We start from the raw sequence: 23,261 nt of genomic DNA on the forward strand, positions 1-23,261 counted from the left end.
TGAGCCCAGCGGCCACATCTTAAACAGAGGAAAGATGACATTGAGTAGTTTTGCTTACATAAAATACCACCGCAATAGTTTCTTCATTCATTTTTAATGCCCCCTGTCTTGCTGGCACAGGTACTTTCTATCCCGGTCAGAGCGGGCCTGCCATCCTGGAGAAATAAGAAGGAAGTAGAAAACGGAAGCCATAAATTTATCAGAATGTCGGCGTATTCATATTAAAACACACACACAACAAGACGCTCCGATAATGAAAGCAGGTCTGGTTCATGAATGGCATTAACTATGCAGAAAAGCGTCCGTACAGCCACGATTTGGAGCGAAGGGAGGGGGAAAGAGCTAGAGCACATGACTGACTGGACAGTGGTGCATGCTGACCTTTGATAAAGCGCTAAGGCACCAGCTCAGAACGGACAATCGTTACCTGAGTCGTGTTTTTAGCTGCTTTACACTTCGACATCTTGGACATTTTGACTAGTTAGACTAGTTTGACTAGTTAGTGTAACCGAGCGTCTTTAGTTTTCTGAGTTTATAAAGAAAGAAAGAAACTGTACATAGACAAACTATCTGGAGCAGAATACTTTACTGGTTTGTTGATTTGAGATTCAGCACAGAGATGATCACGTGTGTAGAGAAGCGACACTTTTACATTGATTATGGAATCCACAAAGGGAAAAAATGCAAATACTCAATACATAAACACACACATCAAACATCATCAGCACAGCACACGACACTACAGGAAAGTCTCTTACACAAACTGAATTGGCGTATGACTGCTAGGACGCCTCATATTGCAATATCATTACGCAAATGAAAAATGTTAAATCACCAAACACAAACCTTAAAGTTTGGATTTCACAGCAAATAGCATATTTCGTGAGAAACGGCTCATTTCACGGTCCGTGATGTGATTTTCACGGCTGTGAATTAGGTAAAGCCTTAGATATAACACCATAAGCGATGACAGACTGAGGTCAGGTGATCAAACTCGACGGTTCTCAACCTACTTTGCTCCTAGACACCCTGTGTTAAAAAAATAAATAAATAAATAAAATAAAATAAATAAATAAAAAATTCTGTAATCCCCCTTGACACGGGTTATGATCTTATTTTTACCCTTTCAGCGAGGATAACAATATATATTAGTTTTTATGTTAATACTCAGTGGATCTTACTCCATACAGCCTCTAAGAAAATCCAACAAAGCAGTCACTACTGTTCTTAATCAAACAAACCACCTGGCTTTTACCTCACAGCACAAAAAAAATAAAGAAAATGCAAAATATCATAGCTTGTTTACAAGAAACTAATACATAGTTTAACAACCTATTATAATATTAATAATAATTAATAATAATAATAATAATAAAAATAAATAGTTTAACTACCAATAATAATAATAATAATAATATTAATAATAATAATAATAATAATAATAAATAGTTTAACTACCTATAATAATAATAATAATAATAATAATAAAATAATAATAATAAATAGTTTAACTACCTATAATAATAATAATAGTAATATTAATAATAATAATAATAAATAGTTTAACCTATATTAATAATAATAATATTAATAATAATAATAATAATAAAATTCTACTAATACTACTACTACCTATAATATTAATAACAATAATAATAATAATAATAATATTAATAATAATAATTAGTTTAACTATCTACAAATAATAATACAAATTATTATTAATAATAATACAAATTATTATTATTAATGATAATAATAATAATAATAATAATAATAATAATAATAATTAATGGTTTAACTATCTGTAATATTATTATTATTTTTATTATTATTAATAATAATAATAATAATAATAATAATAATAATAAAAAAAATAATAATAATAATAATAAAACTCTCAAACTTAGTGCTCTTGACTCTAATCTAATAAACCATATGGCTTGTGCCTCACAGCCTCTGTGCAATTTTGCAAATCAGTCTTAAATCCAGCAAACGTCACATCCACAGCAGCACATAAAACACACATGAAACACACAAGTGTCGCTGCAGCACTGCAGCACCGGGAAATCCTTTTAAAAATACATCAGTCTAATGTCATCAGGACCCGGCGTGCAGCCAGAGACAACATTAACATCCCATAACAACCCAAGTACCTCCGTTTCACCACCCGCCGCTAAAGCACCGGCTCCGGACTACATATTTCTTTTACTGCTCAGAGAGAATATTCAGATGATGACACTCGAGAGGATGAGACGAGCAGGGAAGCGTTTCAGGAAGCACAATACCTGTAAAAGTGCACACGCCTGCAGCATCACCTGATTCCTCTCATCTCCACACACATTAATGTACAAGGTTTTACTGTCGCTGCAGCCACAGGAAACAAATAGATGCCACAGATGCATTTGCAGTTGCTGCAGCTTCATTTAAGACTATATACAGTGTATCACAAAAGTGAGTACACCCCTCACATTTCTGCAAATATTTCATTATATCTTTTCATGGGACAACACTATAGACATGAAACTTGGATATAACTTAGAGTAGTCAGTGTACAGCTTGTATAGCAGTGTAGATTTGCTGTCTTCTGAAAATAACTCAACACACAGCCATTAATGTCTAAATAGCTGGCAACATAAGTGAGTACACCCCACAGTGAACATGTCCAAATTGTGCCCAAATGTGTCGTTGTCCCTCCTTGGTGTCATGTGTCAAGGTCCCAGGTGTAAATGGGGAGCAGGGCTGTTAAATTTGGTGTTTTGGGTACAATTCTCTCATACTGGCCACTGGATATTCAACATGGCACCTCATGGCAAAGAACTCTCTGAGGATGTGAGAAATAGAATTGTTGCTCTCCACAAAGATGGCCTGGGCTATAAGAAGATTGCTAACACCCTGAAACTGAGCTACAGCATGGTGGCCAAGGTCATACAGCGGTTTTCCAGGACAGGTTCCACTCGGAACAGGCTTCGCCAGGGTCGACCAAAGAAGTTGAGTCCACGTGTTCGGCGTCATATCCAGAGGTTGGCTTTAAAAAATAGACACATGAGTGCTGCCAGCATTGCTGCAGAGGTTGAAGACGTGGGAGGTCAGCCTGTCAGTGCTCAGACCATACGCCGCACACTGCATCAACTCGGTCTGCATGGTCGTCATCCCAGAAGGAAGCTGACGCACAAGAAAGCCCGCAAACAGTTTGCTGAAGACAAGCAGTCCAAGAACATGGATTACTGGAATGCCCTGTGGTCTGACGAGACCAAGATAAACTTGTTTGGCTCAGATAGTGTCCAGCATGTGTGGCGGCGCCCTGGTGAGAAGTACCAAGACAACTGTATCTTGCCTACAGTCAAGCATGGTGGTGGTAGCATCATGGTCTTGGGCTGCATGAGTGTTGCTGGCACTGGGGAGCTGCAGTTCATTGAGGGAAACATGAATTCCAACATGTACTGTGACATTCTGAAACAGAGCATAATCCCCTCCCTTCGAAAACTGGTAAAGGTGATGGACTAAACCCAATTGAGCACCTGTGGCGCATCCTCAAGTGGAAGGTGGAAGAGTTCAAGGTGTCTAACATCCACCAGCTCCGTGATGTCATCATGGAGGAGTGGAAGAGGATTCCAGTAGCAACCTGTGCAGCTCTGGTGAATTCCATGCCCAGGAGGGTTAAGGCAGTGCTGGATAATAATGGTGGTCACACAAAATATTGACACTTTGGGCACAATTTGGACATGTTCACTGTGGGGTGTACTCACTTATGTTGCCAGCTATTTAGACATTAATGGCTGTGTGTTGAGTTATTTTCAGAAGACAGTAAATCTACACTGCTTTACAAGTTGTACACTGACTACTCTAAGTTATATCCAAGTTTTATTTCTATAGTGTTGTCCCATGAAAAGATATAATAAAATATTTGCAGAAATGTGAGGGGTGTACTCACTTTTGTGATACACTGTATATACAGTATATATATGTATATATTAAAACCGCCACATAACACCTCCTTGTTTCTACACTCACTGTCCATTTTATCAGCTCCACTTACCATATAGAAGCACTTTGTAGTTCTACAATTACTGACTGTAGTCCATCTGTTTCTCTGCATGCTTTGTTAGCCCCCTTTCATGCTGTTCTTCAATGATCAGGACCCCCACAGAGCAGGTATTTTTTAGGTGGTGGATCATTCTCAGCACTGCAGTGACACTGACATGGTGGTGGTGTGTTAGTGTGTGTTGTGCTGGTATGAGTGGATCAGACACAGCAGCGCTGCTCTAGTTTTAAAACACCTCACTGTCACTGCTGGACTGAGAATAGTCCACCAACCAAAAAAATTCAGCCAACAGCGCCCAGTGAGCAGCGTCATGTGACCACTGATGAAGGTCTAGAAGATGACCAACTCAAACAGCAGCAATAGATGAGCGATCGTCTCTGACTTTACATCTACAAGGTGAACCAACTAGGTAGGAGCGTCTAATAGAGTTGACAGTGAGTGGACACGGTATTTAAAACCTCCAGCAGCGCTGCTGTGTCTGATCCACTCATACCAGCACAACACACACTAACACACCACCACCATGTCAGTGTCACTGCAGTGCTGAGAATGATCCACCACCTAAATAATACCTGCTCTGTGGTGGTCCTGTGGGGGTCCTGACCATTGAAGAACAGGGTGAAAGCAGGTTAAAAAGATATATAGAGAAACAGATGGACTACAGTCAGTAATTGTAGAACTACAAAGTGCTTCTATATGGTAAGTGGAGCTGATAAAATGGACAGTGAGTGTAGAAACAAGGGGGTGGTTTTAATATTGAAAGACATTGAGGACTAGTAGACAGAAAAAAGAAAAATGAATAAATAAAAAAATTTGAAAACAGATTGTAATTGTGATGTTTAAAAACAGGGCAGCACGTTGGTGCAAGGGGTAGCATTTTCGCCACACACCAAGAAAGACCTGGGTTCGATTCCCCGACCACGCAGCCAGGGTTCTTTCTGTGTGGATATATCTAGCATGCTAAATATCTGTACATGTCTGTGACTCAAAATCCTGTAGTGTGAAAGGTGTTGCGATCAGGTTGTGATTGTTATGAACGCAAAATGCCAAGTTCACACTACAGATCTACTGTATGTACAGTTCACACTACACGACTGGATCTCTTGTAATCGGGAGTCTTTTAAGTCGTCATGTATTTCACACTACACAACTGATCGGCCATAGGGGGTCACACACTACACCATCCATCACCGGGAGGAAACGCAGGCTACGTTTTGTCACAAAAACATGCGCAAGAAGTGACGAGGGGTTTAATGATACCACGCCCAAAAATGCACGCCAACAAGGAGAGAGCAATCAAAGTTGTTTGTGTCCTGATGTGCAGCGTAAAAGCAAAGAGGAAAAATAAATGAATCTGAGTGGATTTGGCAACACGACCAGCAGAAGGCATCTGTTCTGTAGTGAGTTGGAGGCTAATAAATATGTTTCGCGATGTATTGTTGGTATGATGGTTTGGCCTGGATAATAAGTCACAAATACTGTAAAGCTTGTGTGTGTGCCGATGTATTCTGATAGAAACTACAGTATATTACGCCCCTGTTCCACGTTTTTACACTCCTCCTCGGGTTTCCCCTCACCCCATATCTTGCGTTCTCATTGGCTGTAGTTCCACATAGCACTCGCTGCCATTTGCAACGCCTTTCACACTACACAATTTTGAGTCGCTGACTGGTTCAGATATTTAACATGCTAGATATTTTTCTCGAGTTGCTCGGATCGAGTCGAGGAACAGTTCCCACATAGCGATCGAGAGCTGAGTTTCGATCCCCGAGCGAACGCCCAGTTGCCTCCAAGTGGTCTAGTGGTGACCAGTTGGCGAGCAAAAATCGTATAGTGTGAACTAGGCATGGTGGGGTGGGGTAAATGTGTGTGGAACAGGGGCATAATCCAGTTGTGTAGTGTGAACTGTACAGACATCTGAACACATTTAAAGTTGTGTAGTGTGAACTTAGCATTATCAAATCAATTCGTGTCCGATACCTCGTCTTTTTTACGTGTTTTGTACCATTTTATCAAAAAAGAATAATAATAAATAATAATAAGGCAGCATTAGCAGAACTTTCAGCCTCACTTAGCTCCATCTGTCTCTTCTATTAGAAGCACTGACCAGCATGTGCACACACACACACACACACACACTGCAAAAACAGAGTGGTAAATAATAGATTTACACACATTTGCACGCCCACGATCTGGCTGCGCTGCCCCTGAGGAAACTCAAAGTGATCCAGTGAGTTGGGTGACACTTACCAGACACGCCGCCATATGTGGTGCGCTTGTTTCTACCGATGCCAGGCCAGGGAGAGCCGTCTGCCTTCAGTCCCATCAGGCCCGAGACCGTGTTGGTAGCGGTGACGCCATCTGCACCACCTGCACCCATGGGTTTTACACAGAAACAAAGAGAGAAGAAGAAGAAATGAGACGGCATGAAGCCCACAAACAGCTGCAGGGTCTGGACCAGCCTGGTGCTGCTTCTAAAAACCCAGCGATGGTAGATCGTTCCGTTACAGAGCTCACGTCATCTAAATAATCGTGCTAAACCTGAGGGAGTCTGGCTAACTGCTGTAATAACACTCCACCTGAACTTTGTGAGTTAGGGTGAATTTACATGGGAACTAAATTTTTGTGCTTGCCGCTGATCTTTTCAAAGCTCCTCCAATGAGACAAACTGTTTGATATAATGCAGTAAAATCAATACAAACAATGTGAAAAACCGACTCAGGCTGTACGAACAACGCAGAAAAACAGACTCAGGCCATATAAACAACTCAGAAAACCGACTCAGACTGTACGAACAATGCGGAAAAACAGACTCAGGCTGTCTGAACAACGCAGAAAAACAGACTCAGGCTGTACAAACAATGCAGAAAAACAGACTCAGACCATATAAACAACGCAGATAACCGACTCAGGCTGTACAAACAACGCAGAAAACTGACTCAGCCTGTACAAACAATGCAGAAAAACAGACTCAGACCATATAAACAACGCAGAAAAAAACGACTAAGACTGTACGAAAAACGCAGAAAACCGACTCAGGCTGTACGAACAACGCAGAAAAACCGACTCAGGCTGTACAAACAACACTGAAAAAACAACTCAGGCTGTACAAATAACGCCGAAAACCGACTCAGGCTGTACGAACAACGCAGAAAAACACAGTCAGGCCATATAAACAACGCAGAAAACCGACTCAGACTGTACGAACAATGCGGAAAAACAGACTCAGGCTGTACAAACAACGCAGAAAACTGACTCAGGCTGTACAAACAACGCAGAAAACTGACTCAGCCTGTACAAACAATGCAGAAAAACAGACTCAGACCATATAAACAACGCAGATAACCGACTCAGGCTGTACAAACAACGCGGAAAAACAGACTCAGGCCATATAAACAACGCAGAAAAAAACGACTAAGACTGTACGAAAAACGCAGAAAAACCGACTCAGGCTGTACAAACAACACTGAAAAAACAACTCAGGCTGTACAAATAACGCCGAAAAACGACTCAAGACTGTACAAACAACACAGAAAAAATTACTAAGGCCATACGAAAAACGCTTAATGCTTAAGGTTAGTGCTCCTGTTTTATTCTTTTAATACATTAAACCACGTTAAGCTTTATTTTTAACGATAAGCGATTTAGACTCTCGGAGAAGCTGATTTTCACAATTTCTCAGAAGCTCGAGCTGTAACACAAGTTTAAAAGTGAAACAGGGAGGAAAATCCAGATAAACACAGATACATGTGGAGCTGTAACACTGGATCTGATGGTTATTCCACACAAATGCAGATTTGTCTCATATTCACTCACAAAGTTCAGGTCAAGCTTTAATCCAGCTAGTAGCCAGACTGGCTGAGGTTTACATGAGCAAAGTAACGGCATGAACCAGGCACACCAGGCTGTTGTTCTTTTAGTACATTCAAACACAATAAGCTTTATTTTTTAACAATAAGTAATTTCATGTATTAAAAGAACAAAACAGGAAGACTAAACTTATCCTAATTATTACTGCTCATAAGTTCTCTCCACTAATGAAATTCCTCAATCGTTGTTTAGGAATAATTAACGTTAAATTTTGTTCATGTTAAGTGTTCGTATGGTCTGAGATGCTTTTACAGCATCATGTCAAACAGTTCGTCTCATTGGAGGAGCTTTGAAAAGGTAGCAAGCACAAAAACTGAGAGTCCAACATGGCAAAAGTGCGCCAACGACACAGCAGCACAAAAGCGGATTTACTGCTTCTCATGTGAATGCGTGAGTGAAACCACAAAAGGCGTTACCTTCGTGTGCAGCCTTGGCAATATCCACAATGTTGGTGACATTAGGGGTCAGCTTGGCGAAGAACGGGATCTTGACAGCTTGTCGAACCCAGCGGCAGATGTTTCGCACCAGCTCTGGATCCTGTTCAAATTTGGACGGGGAAACAAACAAACAAAAACAAACGGAATTCACACGGCTGAATGAAATGGACAAAATAAACAAACAAACACAAAAAAAGCTTTTTATGTTGGTAGACGAGAGAGAGAGAGAGAGAGAGAGAGAGAGAGAGAGAGAGAGAGAGCGAGAGAGAGAGAGAGTGAGAGAGAGAGACTGAAGAGTAATAGAGGAATTATATAAGTGTGAACTGCTGCTCCGGGAGGATTCATGCTTTATTACACTCTCTCCCGGCCTGTCAGTCCGACTGTTTGGAGACGGGAGAGGCTGCTCAGCATCCGCCTCGTTCACACCCAACACATTTCTGCAATCTGCTCATCCCCTACGTCCCATCCCACAGCAAAACATAAACCGTTCCTGCACGTTCACTTCCTTTAAGCCCTGATGAACACCAATCTAATGTGAGGAACAACAGAAGGTCCTGAGTTCGATTCCCAGGTGGGGCGGTCCGGGTCCTTTCTGTGTGGAGTCTGTCCCAAAACTTAGTGAGCTCTCTACATAGACAGCATTTACATCCTGAGAACCAGAATCAGCATCTTTATTTATTCACCAAGTACCAGGTGTACAAGGAACTTCTCTTGGTGCAGGTGTCAACATTTAGATATGGATATTTAAATAATATATAAAGATATATTATTTATACATAGGCATTTATCTAAACATAAATAACAAATAAACATTAACAAACTTTTTTTTTCTATTTTTTTTTAATGCATTTTCTCCAAATGTAATTTGTCTTCCGCTGCTGGGGATCCCTGATTGCAGTCGAGGAGGGTATATTGCTGCTCACACCAGAGATGTTCACAAGTCACAAAATACGAGTCCGAGTCAAGTCACGAGTTTTTAGATTAGAGTCCGAGTCAAGTCACGAGTCAATATAATATACCCAAAACATATATTGGAAATGTAGCGTAGAAATAATAAACAAATAATCTGTAAGTTCAGATAAAAACAACAACAGATTAGCGACTGTATTTAGTCGTTTTACTTCGTGCCTTTACTTTCCTCGTCACTGTGCAAATGAATATAATTTCTGTAACAAGAAGGTTCCAGTTAAAAGCTTCAACTGATACGTTTTGTTTTCATTACAGAACAAAAGCGCCCGATAAATCACGGCACAGCGGCCAAAATCCCAAACACAGCAAAAACAATCATAACCACTGCTTACCTTAGCTTATGTTCTTCCAGATGCTATTACGTTTATAAGCGTGTGTCCCATTAGAAATATAATCCGTTATTCTGTAAATGTGCTTATAATTAAAAACCTCCAAACTTTTCCCGGTTGTGAAGTAAAACATGAACTCGTTAGAAAGCCGATCAAGCGTTTCACTGACAATCATCTGTGTGACGCAAACTGAACAAATACAAATAACAGCATTTCTTACTAAAAACTAAAATCAGAAGGTCTGATTGGTTCAGAAAGCGGTTCTTTTAACCATTAGCGCCAATTCTGTAGGAGCGTTCCATTCACCCCAGCTGTTCCAGTGAAGTGCACTACGTAGTGTATTCCACCATTTTAAGCAAGATTCCAATCCAAAGGTAATGAAAATGTTCAAATGAAGTGAACTTCAAACTGTGTAGGGAGTAGGGAGCGACGCTTTATCACTAAGCTGGCTGTAACATTTACCCATTAAGTGCGTTGCGGGTTAAAATTATATATATTATATATATTGCTGACGCTAGCGACTCTTGTTGTTTACAAGTCATTTTTTTGCGAGTCATGAGTCGAGTCACTAGAAACGAGTTCGAGTTGAGTCTCAGACCAGTGAGCAATCACCCATTTTCCACATTTTTCACTATCTGCCAATCCGAGTCCTTACACAGAGTTTGAAGACCCTGCCCACATAGTCCCTGCCCACTGTGGCTGTGGACAGTCGGTGACAATCACTGTCTAACTAGAGCATCTCAATAATCTGCTTCTAAAGTTAAGTATCAGTTAGAATCCTCTCTACTTTACCAAACTTTACTTTACTCTCTACCAAATTCACACTACACAACTTTCCAAGTCGTCAGGTCTCTGTATAGTTCACACTACACGACTGGATCTCTTGTAATCGGGAGTCTTTCAAGTCAGTGTATATTTCACACTACACGACTGATGGGCGATAGGGGGTCACACACTACACCATCCATCACCAACTGGAATCGCAGAAGAGCTTCTCTGGTCTCCCAAACTACGTTTTGTCACAAAAACAAATGCGAGAGGTGATGAGGGGTTTAATGATACCACATCCAAAAATGCACGTCAACAAGTAGCAAGCGATCAAAGTTTGTGTGCTGATGTGCAGCTTAAAATCAAGTAGGAAAATAAATGAATCTAAGTGGATTTGGCAACACGAACAGCATGGATTGTTCTATAGTGAGTTGGAGGTTAATAAATATTTTTTGCAATGCAGTGTGGGTATTTTGATTTTTAACAATAAGGTCAGAAATACTGTAAAACATGAGTGTGTGCCCCGCCCCACCTTTTTACAACTCCTCCCCTGCGTTTCCCCTCACCCCGTATCATACATTCTCATTGCCTGTTTGACATCGCACTCATTGCCAGTTGGGCGACTCATATCCAGATATTTGACATGCTAGATAATTATCTTCAGTTGCTGAGCGCTCGGCGAACTGCTCAGATCGAGTTGTTGAGCAGTTCACACTTAGCGATTGAGAGCCGAGCTTCGATCGCCGAGTTGTTCCCGAGCTGGCAAATCTAGCGCCGACCAGTCGGCGGGCAAAAATCGTTTAGTGTGAACTAGGCATAAGGCAGCTGATCAGATAGGCAGTGGGCAGCAAGGCAGCTCACTAGATGAGCTGCAATCACACTCGTATTTTCTTCAGGAAATGCACCTCTCTAGTTCCTACTCAAACTCTTTTGACAATGCAGTCCACAAAACTGCATCCCAAAAAGCCTGGGGTGATGGGGAAGGTGGGGGTAGGGGGGGTCATCAAAGTGAAGTCTGATGTCTGTCTGGGTTCTTCTGTGACTTCTTTTTGAGAACATTCTGGTAGCTCAGCCACATCCAGAACGATTCTCCACCGTTTCAGCTAATTTTACCCCCTTTTGTATTGGTAGAGTCACGGAGCCTTAAAACGGTTTCAGGACTGAAATCTCTCATGAATTTATTTCCTCAGGGAAAATCTAAATCAGCTGGTGCTGTGAATTGTGTTTCCTTGATGCTGATTTAAAAACTGTATTGTGTTTTATTTGTTTCTTTGTTTATTAGGATTTACACACACACACACACACACACACACACATATATATTGTTTATGCATTTTCTCAACTGCCCGATTGCATCATGCTTCCTCTCCACCAATGCCGATCCCCGCTCTGATTGAGGAGAACGAAGCAAACCCACGCCCCAAGATTCAACAGTTCACAAGTCATGGACAATTTAGTGTCTCCAGTTCACCTCACTTGCATGTCTTTGGACTGTGGGAGAAAACCAGATCTCCCTTGTGCAAAACTAAAAGCAGTTGTCTGGTACTGGTGTGTATGTAAAACATAGGAATAAAAGTAGTAAGATGGGTTCAATTCCCAGGTGAAGTAATTCCTTCTTCCCATGTCTGTGTGGGTTTCCTTCCACAGTACAAATATTACAAGTACAAAATTGGTCTTGATGGTGTTCGATGTTAAACTTGAACAGATGTATCATGGGTAACCAGGCTACCTGTCCTGTCACGAATGGAACCAAAGTGTGTAAAACCTTTAATCACCTTCAAATCCTCACTCACTCACTCAATTTTTAACCGCTTATCCAATCAGGGTGGCGGGGGTGCTGGAGCCTATCCCAGCTTTTCAATAGGCGCAAGGCACACAGTAAAACCCTGGACGGGGCGCCGGTCCATCACAGGGCAGATACCCACATACACACACACACATTCACCTATAGGGCAATTTGACTGCATGTTTTTGGACTGTGGGAGGAAACCGGAGCTCCCGGAGGAAACCCACATAGACACGAGGAGAACATGCAAACTTCACACAGAAAGGACCCTGACCGATCTACCTGGTGATCCAACCCAGGACCTTCTTGCTGTGAAGTGACAGTGCTACCCACCAAGCCACCGTGCCGCCCTACCTTCAAATCCTAATAAATGAAATGCATTAAAACCCACAAGCTTGAGGTTTTGTATTAACAGACAGTGTATTAGTCTGGTAAAGCTTTGATCTGTAGTTACAGTCAGTCCTGGAGAGTCTGTCATTTCAGACTGAAGTGGACGACACTATGGGTCTGTCTGAAAACCTAGTGAGCTGCCTTGCTGTGTATTGCCTACCTGAGAATCTGTTTACATTTAAAAAGAACTCGGTTGGTTGCTTCGCATCTGTCCACCATATTTGTAATTTTTTTGTGAGATAAGTTGTGCCGCACTGAATGCTGGGATTGCCTTCAGCGCTGAGGAAGCATCGGACGCTCCCTCGTTATTCAGTCAGATTATCACTCAGAATTAAGGCGCCTCAGAAGGAGCATTTTAAGGGATCTAAGAATTTAGACACGCCCTCTTCTCAGGAGTGTAGGATGACCTAAAATGCATCTATGTAGAGAGATCAGTAGGTTTTCAGACAGACCCTAGGAGTGAATTTTAGTCTAAATCCTGTGTATTGATCGAGATCCTGTTTTACACTTCAGGCACACACCACCCACGTCTTCACGGACGTTTAAAGCGGACGGCTTGTTTATGTGTATTCATGCGCACCACTATATAAATTACACGGGTTTCCTTCAGCCCTGCACTACCAGCACAGCTCATCCAAGTCCTCTCAGCATTTATCCACACAACAGGCAGCACATTACTAACAATATATAGATTTTTATAGAGTAAGAATGTAAAAATAAGTGTAGGCTGGAGGTCTGCACGGGGCTGGTTTTTATGTCCCACGCTCACCCACTCTTACAAGTCCGATCAAATCTGACTTTAGTTACTTTGCTTTCACCTTTCAAAAGGTTATTCTGCACTAATGTGGATGTATTTCTAACCACCCGCCACACCAAGCAAGCAAATTTAGTCTAAAAAAGGAAGTTCCATCTTTCATCTCTCACAGCACCTGTAATTTACTTAATACAGCCAAAAAAACTTGAAATGAGGCCAACAATTAGTTATATGTACAGAATAAAGGGACTGAAGTATTGTTGAAAAGTTTATGCCATGCCTTATCAGTTTAAAAATCCAGGCTCTGTTGGGCCCCCAAATAATATTTGTACACTGATCAGCCATGACATTAAAACCACCTCCTTGTTTCTACACTCACTGTCCATATTATCGCTTTGTAGTTCTACAATTACTGACTGCAGTCCATCTGTTTCTCTACATACTGTTTTAACCTGCTTTCATGCTGTTCTTCAATGGTCAGGACTCTCCCAGGACCACCACAGAGCAGGTATTATTTAGGTGGTGGATCATTCTCAGCACTGCAGTGACACTGACATGGTGGTGGTGTGTTAGTGTGTGTTGTGCTGGTATGAGTGGATCACACAGCAGTGCTGCTGGAGTTTTTAAATACTGTGTCCACTCACTGTCCACTCTGTTAGACACTCCTACCTAGTTGGTCCACCTTGTAGATGTAAAGTCAGAGACGATCGCTCATCTATTGCTGCTGTTTGAGTTGGTCATCTTCTAGACCTTCATCAGTGGTCACAGGACGCTGCCCACTGGGTGCTGTTGGCTGGATATTTTTGGTTGGTGGACTATTCTCAGTCCAGCAGGGACAGTAAGGTGTTTAAAAACTCCAGCAGCGCTGCTATGTCTGATCCACTCATACCAGCACAACACACACTAACACACCACCACCATGTCAGTGTCACTGCAGTGATGAGTATGCAGAAAAAACAGATGGACTACGGTCAGTAATTGTAGAACTACAAAGTGCTTCTATATGGTAAGTGGAGCTGATAAAATGGACAGTGAGTGTAGAAACAAGGAGGTGGTTTTAATGTTATGGCTAATTGTTGAAACTAATAATAAAAAGAAATAAATCAACAAAATATTAAATAAAGAGAATAAATAAATAATACAAAATAAATAAATAAAAGAAAAGAGAAAAAACGCTTTTTTGTCTGATGAAATTTGAGGATCTGTGTTCTGCTTTTGAGACACAGAGAGGAAGGGGTGGGTATCTGCACCCAAAAATATGCCACTCATATTCTCAAAGCTTTAGATGGGGTACAGCAAAGGTTACTCCATTGTAGATAAAAAAATCACTACTACTTTTTTTTTGTCGTTATTCACAGCGATTTGACTTGATTTATTCAAGACGTAAACAAAGCGTGAACAAATGAAGAAGGTTCGAATGTTGGGTTCAACCCGTCCACTCCGAGTCAGTCGTCCGTCAGTGCAGGAGCTGTAATATCTGAGCTCCTGATAGTACTGCAGACCTCCTGCTGAGATTTAACGGTTGAAGTAGCCAATCGTAAACTACTACAGGCAACAAAAGCTGATTTTACCTGTTAATGAACAAACCTGTAGAAATAATTACTGAAAAATACAAATAATCCAAACATATTTGTTTATTGCAGGGGTTCCCACACTTTCGTGGCTTGAGATCTACTATTTCAGTCGAATTTACTACTATTTTTAATAAGATTTGCCTCATCATGTTTCAAAGAAGCGTCGTAGCTTTTTTAAAAATGCGCTTTAGTTCCTATATTGATATTCAGCTTTACGAAAATCGCGTTACGTTGCGTCTGTAGGAACGGATCTCCGACGTAAGTCGAGGACCTCCTGTATGTTGAGCTGAAAATTTTGTCAAATATGTGGCACATTTTTATATGTTTGGATATTTTTCCTCAGCCAGCAAGTTCCAAACTTGTCCAGTTGAGGCGCTTGACTTCATATGAATGTCAGACTGTAGGGTTAAAATTTCTGTATGTAGCATGAGATCTGAATATTCTCCATCAGCTTCTTCCACGTATGAATAAAACAGCATCTTTGCCGTGTTCTTCCCCGAATCGAACCGTTTTTGGTTTCTTTGTGCTTGGCTATTAAAAAGAAAATGCAAAAATGGCGCAAACTGGCTACTGATGAATGAAAACGTTCTAGATGCTTTAGGTGAGCTGAGGTTTAGCTCTGGTAACAAACCACAAATTAAAGAAACAGTGGCCACATTTCATGTCGATCGTGTTGACCTGTTTGAATAAGGCGCGATCTATCAGCGAGCACTGTGAGATTGACTGGTAGATCGCGATCAACGTACTGGGCACCCCTGGTTTATAGGGTCAACTATATTTCTACATAAGTCATTAATCACATTTCTTCTAGTGGCATTTCTACTGTACCTGCATTTAATTTCCAATTGATTTATAGGCATAATGCAATGACAATGTACTGTAGATATCACCCTCTACAGTACATAATATTGTGAAAAGAATCTCAGTGTGTAGTGCAAGTCCGGAAACCACTGTTGAATGTCAGTGACAGCACTGGAGGAGAAACCATCAACCAAAGTAAAGACCCCCCCAATAAATAAATACAATAAATAAATAAATACAATTAAATATAAAATAAAAAAAATCAGTGCAATTAAATTTTAAATAAACAAATACAAGGTAAAAAAATAAACAAAAATAAATAAATACAATAAAAAGTAAAAAAAAACAAATAAATAACAAATAAATACAATACATAACAAATAAATAAATACAATAAAATAAATAGATAAATAAATACAATAAAATAAATAAATACACTAAAATAAGTAAATAAATACAATAAATAAATAACAAATAAATAAATACAATAAATAACAAATAAATAAATACAATAAAATAAATAAATACAATAAATAAATAAATAACAAATAAATACAATAAAATAAATAAATACAATAAAATGAGTAAATAAATAAATAACAAATAAATAAATAGAATAAATAAATAACAAAATAATTAACAAATAAATACAATAAAATAAATGAAATAAATTAAGTAAATAAATAAATAAATAAATAATAAATAAATAAATAAATAAATAAATAAATAAATAAATAAAAACCAGATTAAACAATCACCTTCATGATTCTCGTTTCACGGTTTGTGACACGATTTTCACGGATGTAAATTAGGTAGGGCCTTAGCTATACAACTAGAATCTTGTGCTTTCTTTTATTCAGCACTTTTATTTATTTAGTTATTTATTTATTGTTTGTTTGTCTACTTTCATGTGTTGATTTGAAAGACCTAAACAAAATCAAAATTGTGAAAAGAATCTCAGTGTGTAGTGCAAGTCCGGAAACCACTGTTGAATGTCAGTGACAGCACTGGAGGAGAAACCATTAAGCTACTATTGTAAATATAACTAGATGGGCTTGAGAGTGATTTGGAAAAATGTTGTCACCTAACACAGTCCGCCGCTGCAATAAGAAATGCAATCTGAAACTATATTGCCTTCTTCCCATAGTGCATCCTGGTGCCGTGTCTTCCCCAGGTAAGTGACGCGCACGCACGCGGCCATCCACGTGATGTAAAAGAAAACGTGATTCATCAGACCAGGCCACCTTCTTCCATTGCTCCGTGGTCCAGTTATGATGCTCACATGCCCATTGTTGGCGCTTTCAGTGGTGGACAGGGGTCAGCATGGGCTATGCGGCTATGCAGCTCCATATGCAACAAACTGTAATGCACTGTGTATTCGGACACCTTTCTATCAGAACCAGCATGAACTTCTTCAGCAGTTTGAGATACAGTAGCTCGTCTGTTGGATCGGATCACACGGGCCAGCCTTCGCTCCCCACGTGCATCAATGAGCCTTGGCCGCCCATGACCCTGTCGCCAGTTTACCACTGTTCCTTCCTTGGACCACTTTTGACAGATACACCCCACAAGAGCTGCAGTTTTGAAGATGCTCTGACCCTAGCCATTACAATCTGGCACTTGTTAAACTCGCTCAGATCCTCACACTCACCCATTTTTCCTGCTTCTAACATCAACTTGGAGGATAAAATGTTCACTTGCTGCCCGATATATCCCCCACACTAACAGGTGATGAAGAGATAATCAGTGTTATTCACTTCACCTGTCAGTGCTCATGTTATTCCTAGTCAGTCCTATTCCTAGTCAGGGTCTCCCAAACCCAAACGTCTTGTCACGAAAACACACACGAGAAGTGACGAGGAATATGACACAATACCATGCAAGAGACAAGGTGATTCTTTCATTTAAGACTTCATCCAAGTGAAAAAACAAGGAGGAAAAGAAGAAAATCTGGGTGAAGGGGTGGATTGTGATACGTAGCCAGCAGAGATCGTCTGTTCTGCAGAGAGCTACAAGAGCTACAACCTGATGATAAGAGGAGGATAGGAAGCATGTAAACATGCCCGGTATAAGCAACAGACTGTATGAGAATAATTCCATAACCAGTGAAAAAACAGAATATATTAATGGTTTTTATTTAGCATATGAAGCTATAGCTGTGCTCCAGATGTTTGGCACGTTTCGTGACGGGTCCAGCATGTGTTCGGTCGCTGTGCGCTGCAGTCGAGCGTCCTCAGGGCACGGCCTGTTATGAGCCGAACGCTGTTAGTCTTTAGGAGGAACAACAAGAACACAGTGGTGCAGAAAGCAGGGCTGGCCCTCCTCCCAGAGGGGTCATGGGAAATTGCATTATGCCTGTTCCAGCGAGAGAGACAGGGTTATGGCCTGCTGCCAGGCACCAGCTACCGAGCAGATGCTGCGCGTACGATCCGTGCTCTCGCAGTGGGCACGCGCTCCCACCGAGGCCTGCCGGTGACAGCTCATTACAGGCCAGACGGGGGCGAGGGCGCGGGTCTATGGGCCGGCGAGTGGGTCCCTGTGTTCCGTGCAGTCCGCTACACATAGCATTACATGCATGGCTGAACTGGCATGACACCCGCGTACGTTACGTTTTCGGTCGGCTTACTTCTTGGACGACTGACCGGCGAAATTTGGCGGGGCGAGGCTATAATGACCCGGGAGCGATGCAAGCCTGCAGCTGGGGAAAAATAAAATCAGGAGCGTGGTATAAAGAGCCCGGCTGCCCAGTGGGCACACGGTCAAACACGGAGAGCTTTACAGCCCTCGCTCGAGTGCATTCTGGTGGGCAGCAGTAAGTGTGGAGTGAACCGCGGAGCATCTCTGGCAGCACCGATCAGGAGGGACGACTGCACGGTACGAAATGAAATAGAATTCTTTATTTATTTCCTCTCTCCCGGTGCTCTTTCTCACAGGGCAGGTGGAACCCCATGTGGGATTCATTTCGGTTCAAAAGGGGGAAGTGTAGAGAGCTGAAGAAGATGGAAAGCAGAGAGCAAAGAGGGGGTCTTTCACACCCTCAGGCACCGAGGGTCGAACACACAGGGGTGAAGCAGGGATGGTGGCTTTGCGCCTGAAATTTTAATTTCGCTGTGCGGGGTCACGGCGGGTGGGCGCTCTCGTTAAGAGTCTCACTCCGGTGACATGATAGAGGCAGCGTGCCACCGGGCCCCGTTCGGTGGCCTGAAAGTAGTTAAGGGAGCGCGCACCGCTTTTAATTTGTGAATCCGAGTAGCCATTTTAAAGGCCGGGGGAAAAACTTGAGGAGGAACAATAAGATAATAGCTGCTTTTGTCGCAGGTACTGAGTTGTTTTTGTGCCCTCTCAACCTGCAATAATAATAATACCATGCTGATGTCTAATAAATAAAGACATTTAATATAAACTGAAGGAAAACTGCACTGTCATACCTTAAGAAGAAGAATAAATTGGTAGTGGACCATATAATATAAACAGATAATAAGCATTAATAAGTAATAAAGATCAATAAAGATCTGGGGATCCAGGGTTCGAATCTCAGTGGTGCTTTCAGCCGTCTGCATAAACATGATTGGCTAGTGTCCAATAAAGTTAAGGGGAGGAGACTAGCCATTAGGAGGTGCACTTGTCAGTGCACTTTTCATAGTGGTCCCAAGCCTAGACAGAAATAGAAACGTTGCAAAAATTGCACCAAGTCTGGTACAAAAACCAGATCAAACATGGACAGTTTCATCAGTTTCAGTTTCAGAGACGGTGGTTACAATTTAAGGCCCAAAGTAAAGACCCCCCACCCCAATAAATAAATACAATTAAATATTAAATAAATAAATACATACAATTAAATGTTAAATAAAAAAAAAATCTTTGCAATTAAAATTTAAATAAATAAATACAATAAAATAAATAAATAAATAAATAAATAAAGACAATAAATAAATAACAAATAAATATAATAAAATAAATAAATACAATAAATGAATAAATAAAATAAATAAATAAACACAATTAAATATCAAATTAAAAACAATAAATCAATGCAATTAAAGTTTAAATAAATTAACAAATAAATAAAATTAAATGACATTAAAATAAATAAATTCAATAAAATAAAATAAAATAAAATAAATAAATAAATAGAATCTTGTGCTTTCTTTTATTCAGCACTTTTATTTATTTAATTATTTATTGTTTGTCTACTTTCATGTGTTGATTTTAAAGATCTATGAATACAATTAAATATTAAATAAAAAAAAATGTATGCACTTAAATGTTAAATAAATAAATACAATAAAAAGTAAAAAATAATAAATATATTAATAAATACAATAAATTAATAACATAAATAACAAATAAATAAATATAATAAAATAAATAAATACAATAAATAAATAACAAATAAAAAACAAATAAATAAATACAATAAAATAAATAAATAAATAAAATAAATAAATAACAAATAAATAACAAATAAATTATAAAAAAATAAAAATACAATAAACAAATAACAAATAAATAAATACAATAAAATAAATAAGTAAATACAATAAATAAATAAATAAATACAATAAAAAAATAAATCAATGTAACTAAATTTTAAATAAATTAATAAATAAATAAAATAAAATTGTAAAAAAAAAAAATAATAAATAATTAAATACAATAAAAAATAAAAAAAATAAAAAGGGACTTAGTTATAAAACTAGAATCTTGTGCTTTCTTTTATTCAGCACTTTTATTTATTTAGCTTTTATTAATTGTTTATCTACTTTCATGTGTTGATTTGAAAGATCGGAACTAAATCAAACTCTCGTTGGTTTCCCGTGTTAGCGTGGTGCGGATCTTAGCAGAGCATCAACGCACGGATCACGCAGTTAAGCACTGAAGAAGATAACGACGTCATTACGTGTATTTATGCCCGTCATAAGTAAACAAGAACTATTTAAAACAGCAGTGAAATATTAAACGACTCCGAGAGAAGAATCGGGCGAGATAGTGTGAAAACCAGGCAGACTGAGTGGAGGGAAATTGCATATTAATATCCCATTAAAATCAAATTCTCCCTCTCTTCTGATGTAGTCAGAAATAATGTTTTTCCACAGCGGAGTAGAGGAAGTGCCAAACGGCGTGATTAAATGATATTGCCTCTCTTTAGTTCACACGGAGGTTACCTGCCTGCGGCCCTGCAGCTTTGATTAGCTTTTTGTCTTACAGCAGAAATCTACAGCAAACGGATATAACTCTTCAAATTTACGAGCACTGCAGTGGAAAATAGCTCCGTCTCTGTTAGGATGGAAAAACCTGCTTTATTTCCTGTAGTATAACACACCGGCAAAAGTGTGAAGAGGAAATGGGGTGTGTGTGTGTGTGTGTGTGTGTGTGAGTGTGTGTGTGTTTTCCCTACCTACACTAAATAGGAGCTACAAGGAATAATAATACACAGCATTTAGCAGACGCCTTTATCCAAAGCGACTTACAGTACTGTGACAGTATATTGTCTAAGCAATTCAGGGTTAAGGGCCTTGCTCAAGGGCCCAACAGCAGCAACCTCACAGTGGTGTCCAGTACCTTAGTCCAGTACCTTAACCACTAGGCTGCTGGTGTGCATAGAAAACCTGATCACTTTGACAATGAACAAAATGTACAAACCCCATTTCCAGAAAAGTTGGGACATTTTGTAAAACACACACACACACACACACACACACACACACAAAGAAGCTGTGATTTGCTAATTCCCTTAAACCTTTATTTAACTTTATGGGCAGTTGTAGCCTAGTGGTTAAGGTACTGGATTAGTAATCAAAAGGTCGCTGGTTCAAGCCCCACCACTGCCAGGTTGCTGCTGTTGGGCCCTTGAGTAAGGCCCTTAACCCTGAATTGCTTAGCCAATATACTGTCACAGTACTGGAAGTAACTTTGGATAAAAGCATCTGCTAAATGTTCAGCGCTCTGCCTAATTGGTGCGATAAAACGTAAAAATAAAGTGTGAATATGAGACGAATCTGCATTTGTGTGCAATAACCGTCAGATCCAGTGTCACAGCTCCACATGTATCTGTGTTTTTATCTGGATTTTCCTCACTGTTCCACTTTTAAACTTGTGTTACAGCTCGAGCTTCTGAGCAATTGAGTCTAAAACGCTTATCATTAAAATAAAGCATAACGTGGTTTGATGTATTAAAAGGAGACAGGAGCACTAAACTTCTCTTCATTATTACTGATCATAAGTTTCTCCACTAATGAAATTCCTCACTCATTGTTTTAGTACAATAAGTCACGTTAAGTTTTGTTTGTACGGCCTGACTCGCTTTTACCACGTGATATCAAACAGTTTGTTTTACTGGAGAAGCTTTAAAAAGGTCAGAGGTTTGTTTTATAATGATTAGGATGAGAATCTGAAATATTTCATGACAGATGAATGCAGTAGTAAAGTATTTCATCCAAACATGTACAGGGGTTGGACAAAATAACTGAAACACCTGGTTTTAGACCACAATAATTTATTAGTATGGTGTAGGGCCTCCTTTTGCGGCCAATACAGCGTCAATTCGTCTTGGAAATGACATATACAAGTCCTGCACAGTGGTCAGAGGGATTTTAAGCCATTCTTCTTGTAGGATAGTGGCCAGGTCACTACGTGATGCTGGTGGAGAAAAACGTTTCCTGACTCGCTTCTCCAAAACACCCCAAAGTGGCTCAATAATATTTAGATCTGGTGACTGTGCAGGCCATGGGAGATGTTCAACTTCACTTTCATGTTCATCAAACCAATCTTTCACCAGTCTTGCTGTGTGTATTGGTGCATTGTCATCCTGATACACAGCACCGCCATTGGATGCACATGGTCCTCCAGAATGGTTCGGTAGTCCTTGGCAGTGACGCGCCCATCTAGCACAAGTATTGGGCCAAGGGAATGCCATGATATGGCAGCCCAAACCATCACTGATCCACCCCCATGCTTCACTCTGGGCATGCAACAGTCTGGGTGGTACGCTTCTTTGGGGCTTCTCCACACCGTAACTCTCCCGGATGTGGGGAAAACAGTAAAGGTGGACTCATCAGAGAACAATACATGTTTCACATTGTCCACAGCCCAAGATTTGCGCTCCTTGCACCATTGAAACCGACGTTTGGCATTGGCACGAGTGACCAAAGGTTTGGCTATAGCAGCCCGGCCGTGTATATCGACCCTGTGGAGCTCCCGACGGACAGTTCTGGTGGAAACAGGAGAGTTGAGGTGCACATTTAATTCTGCCGTGATTTGGGCAGCCGTGGTTTTATGTTTTTTGGATACAATCCGGGTTAGCACCCGAACATCCCTTTCAGACAGCTTCCTCTTGCGTCCACAGTTAATCCTGTTGGATGTGGTTTGTCCTTCTTGGTGGTATGCTGACATTACCCTGGATACCGTGGCTCTTGATACATCACAAAGACTTGCTGTCTTGGTCACAGATGCGCCAGCAAGACGTGCACCAACAATTTGTCCTCTTTTGAACTCTGGTATGTCACCCATAATGTTGTGTGCATTGCAATATTTTGAGC

The 23,261-nt window shown here is 40.2% G+C and overlaps 1 protein-coding gene across 1 annotated transcript in view; it reads right to left on the reverse strand.

Moving 5' to 3' along the window:
- dpyda.1 (dihydropyrimidine dehydrogenase a, tandem duplicate 1) overlaps positions 1-23,261 on the reverse strand; it is a 358,262-nt gene that overhangs the window by 76,194 nt on the left and 258,807 nt on the right. Inside the window, exons 18-19 of the mRNA XM_062991432.1 lie at positions 8,332-8,452; positions 6,296-6,415 (exon numbers count right to left, since the gene is read on the reverse strand). Of these exons, the coding sequence (XP_062847502.1) occupies positions 6,296-6,415; positions 8,332-8,452 (241 nt within the window). The remainder of the gene's footprint in view (positions 1-6,295; positions 6,416-8,331; positions 8,453-23,261) is intronic.

The sequence above is a fragment of the Trichomycterus rosablanca genome, chromosome 3 (assembly GCF_030014385.1).
Source record: "Trichomycterus rosablanca isolate fTriRos1 chromosome 3, fTriRos1.hap1, whole genome shotgun sequence".
Classification (NCBI taxonomy): domain Eukaryota; kingdom Metazoa; phylum Chordata; class Actinopteri; order Siluriformes; family Trichomycteridae; genus Trichomycterus; species Trichomycterus rosablanca.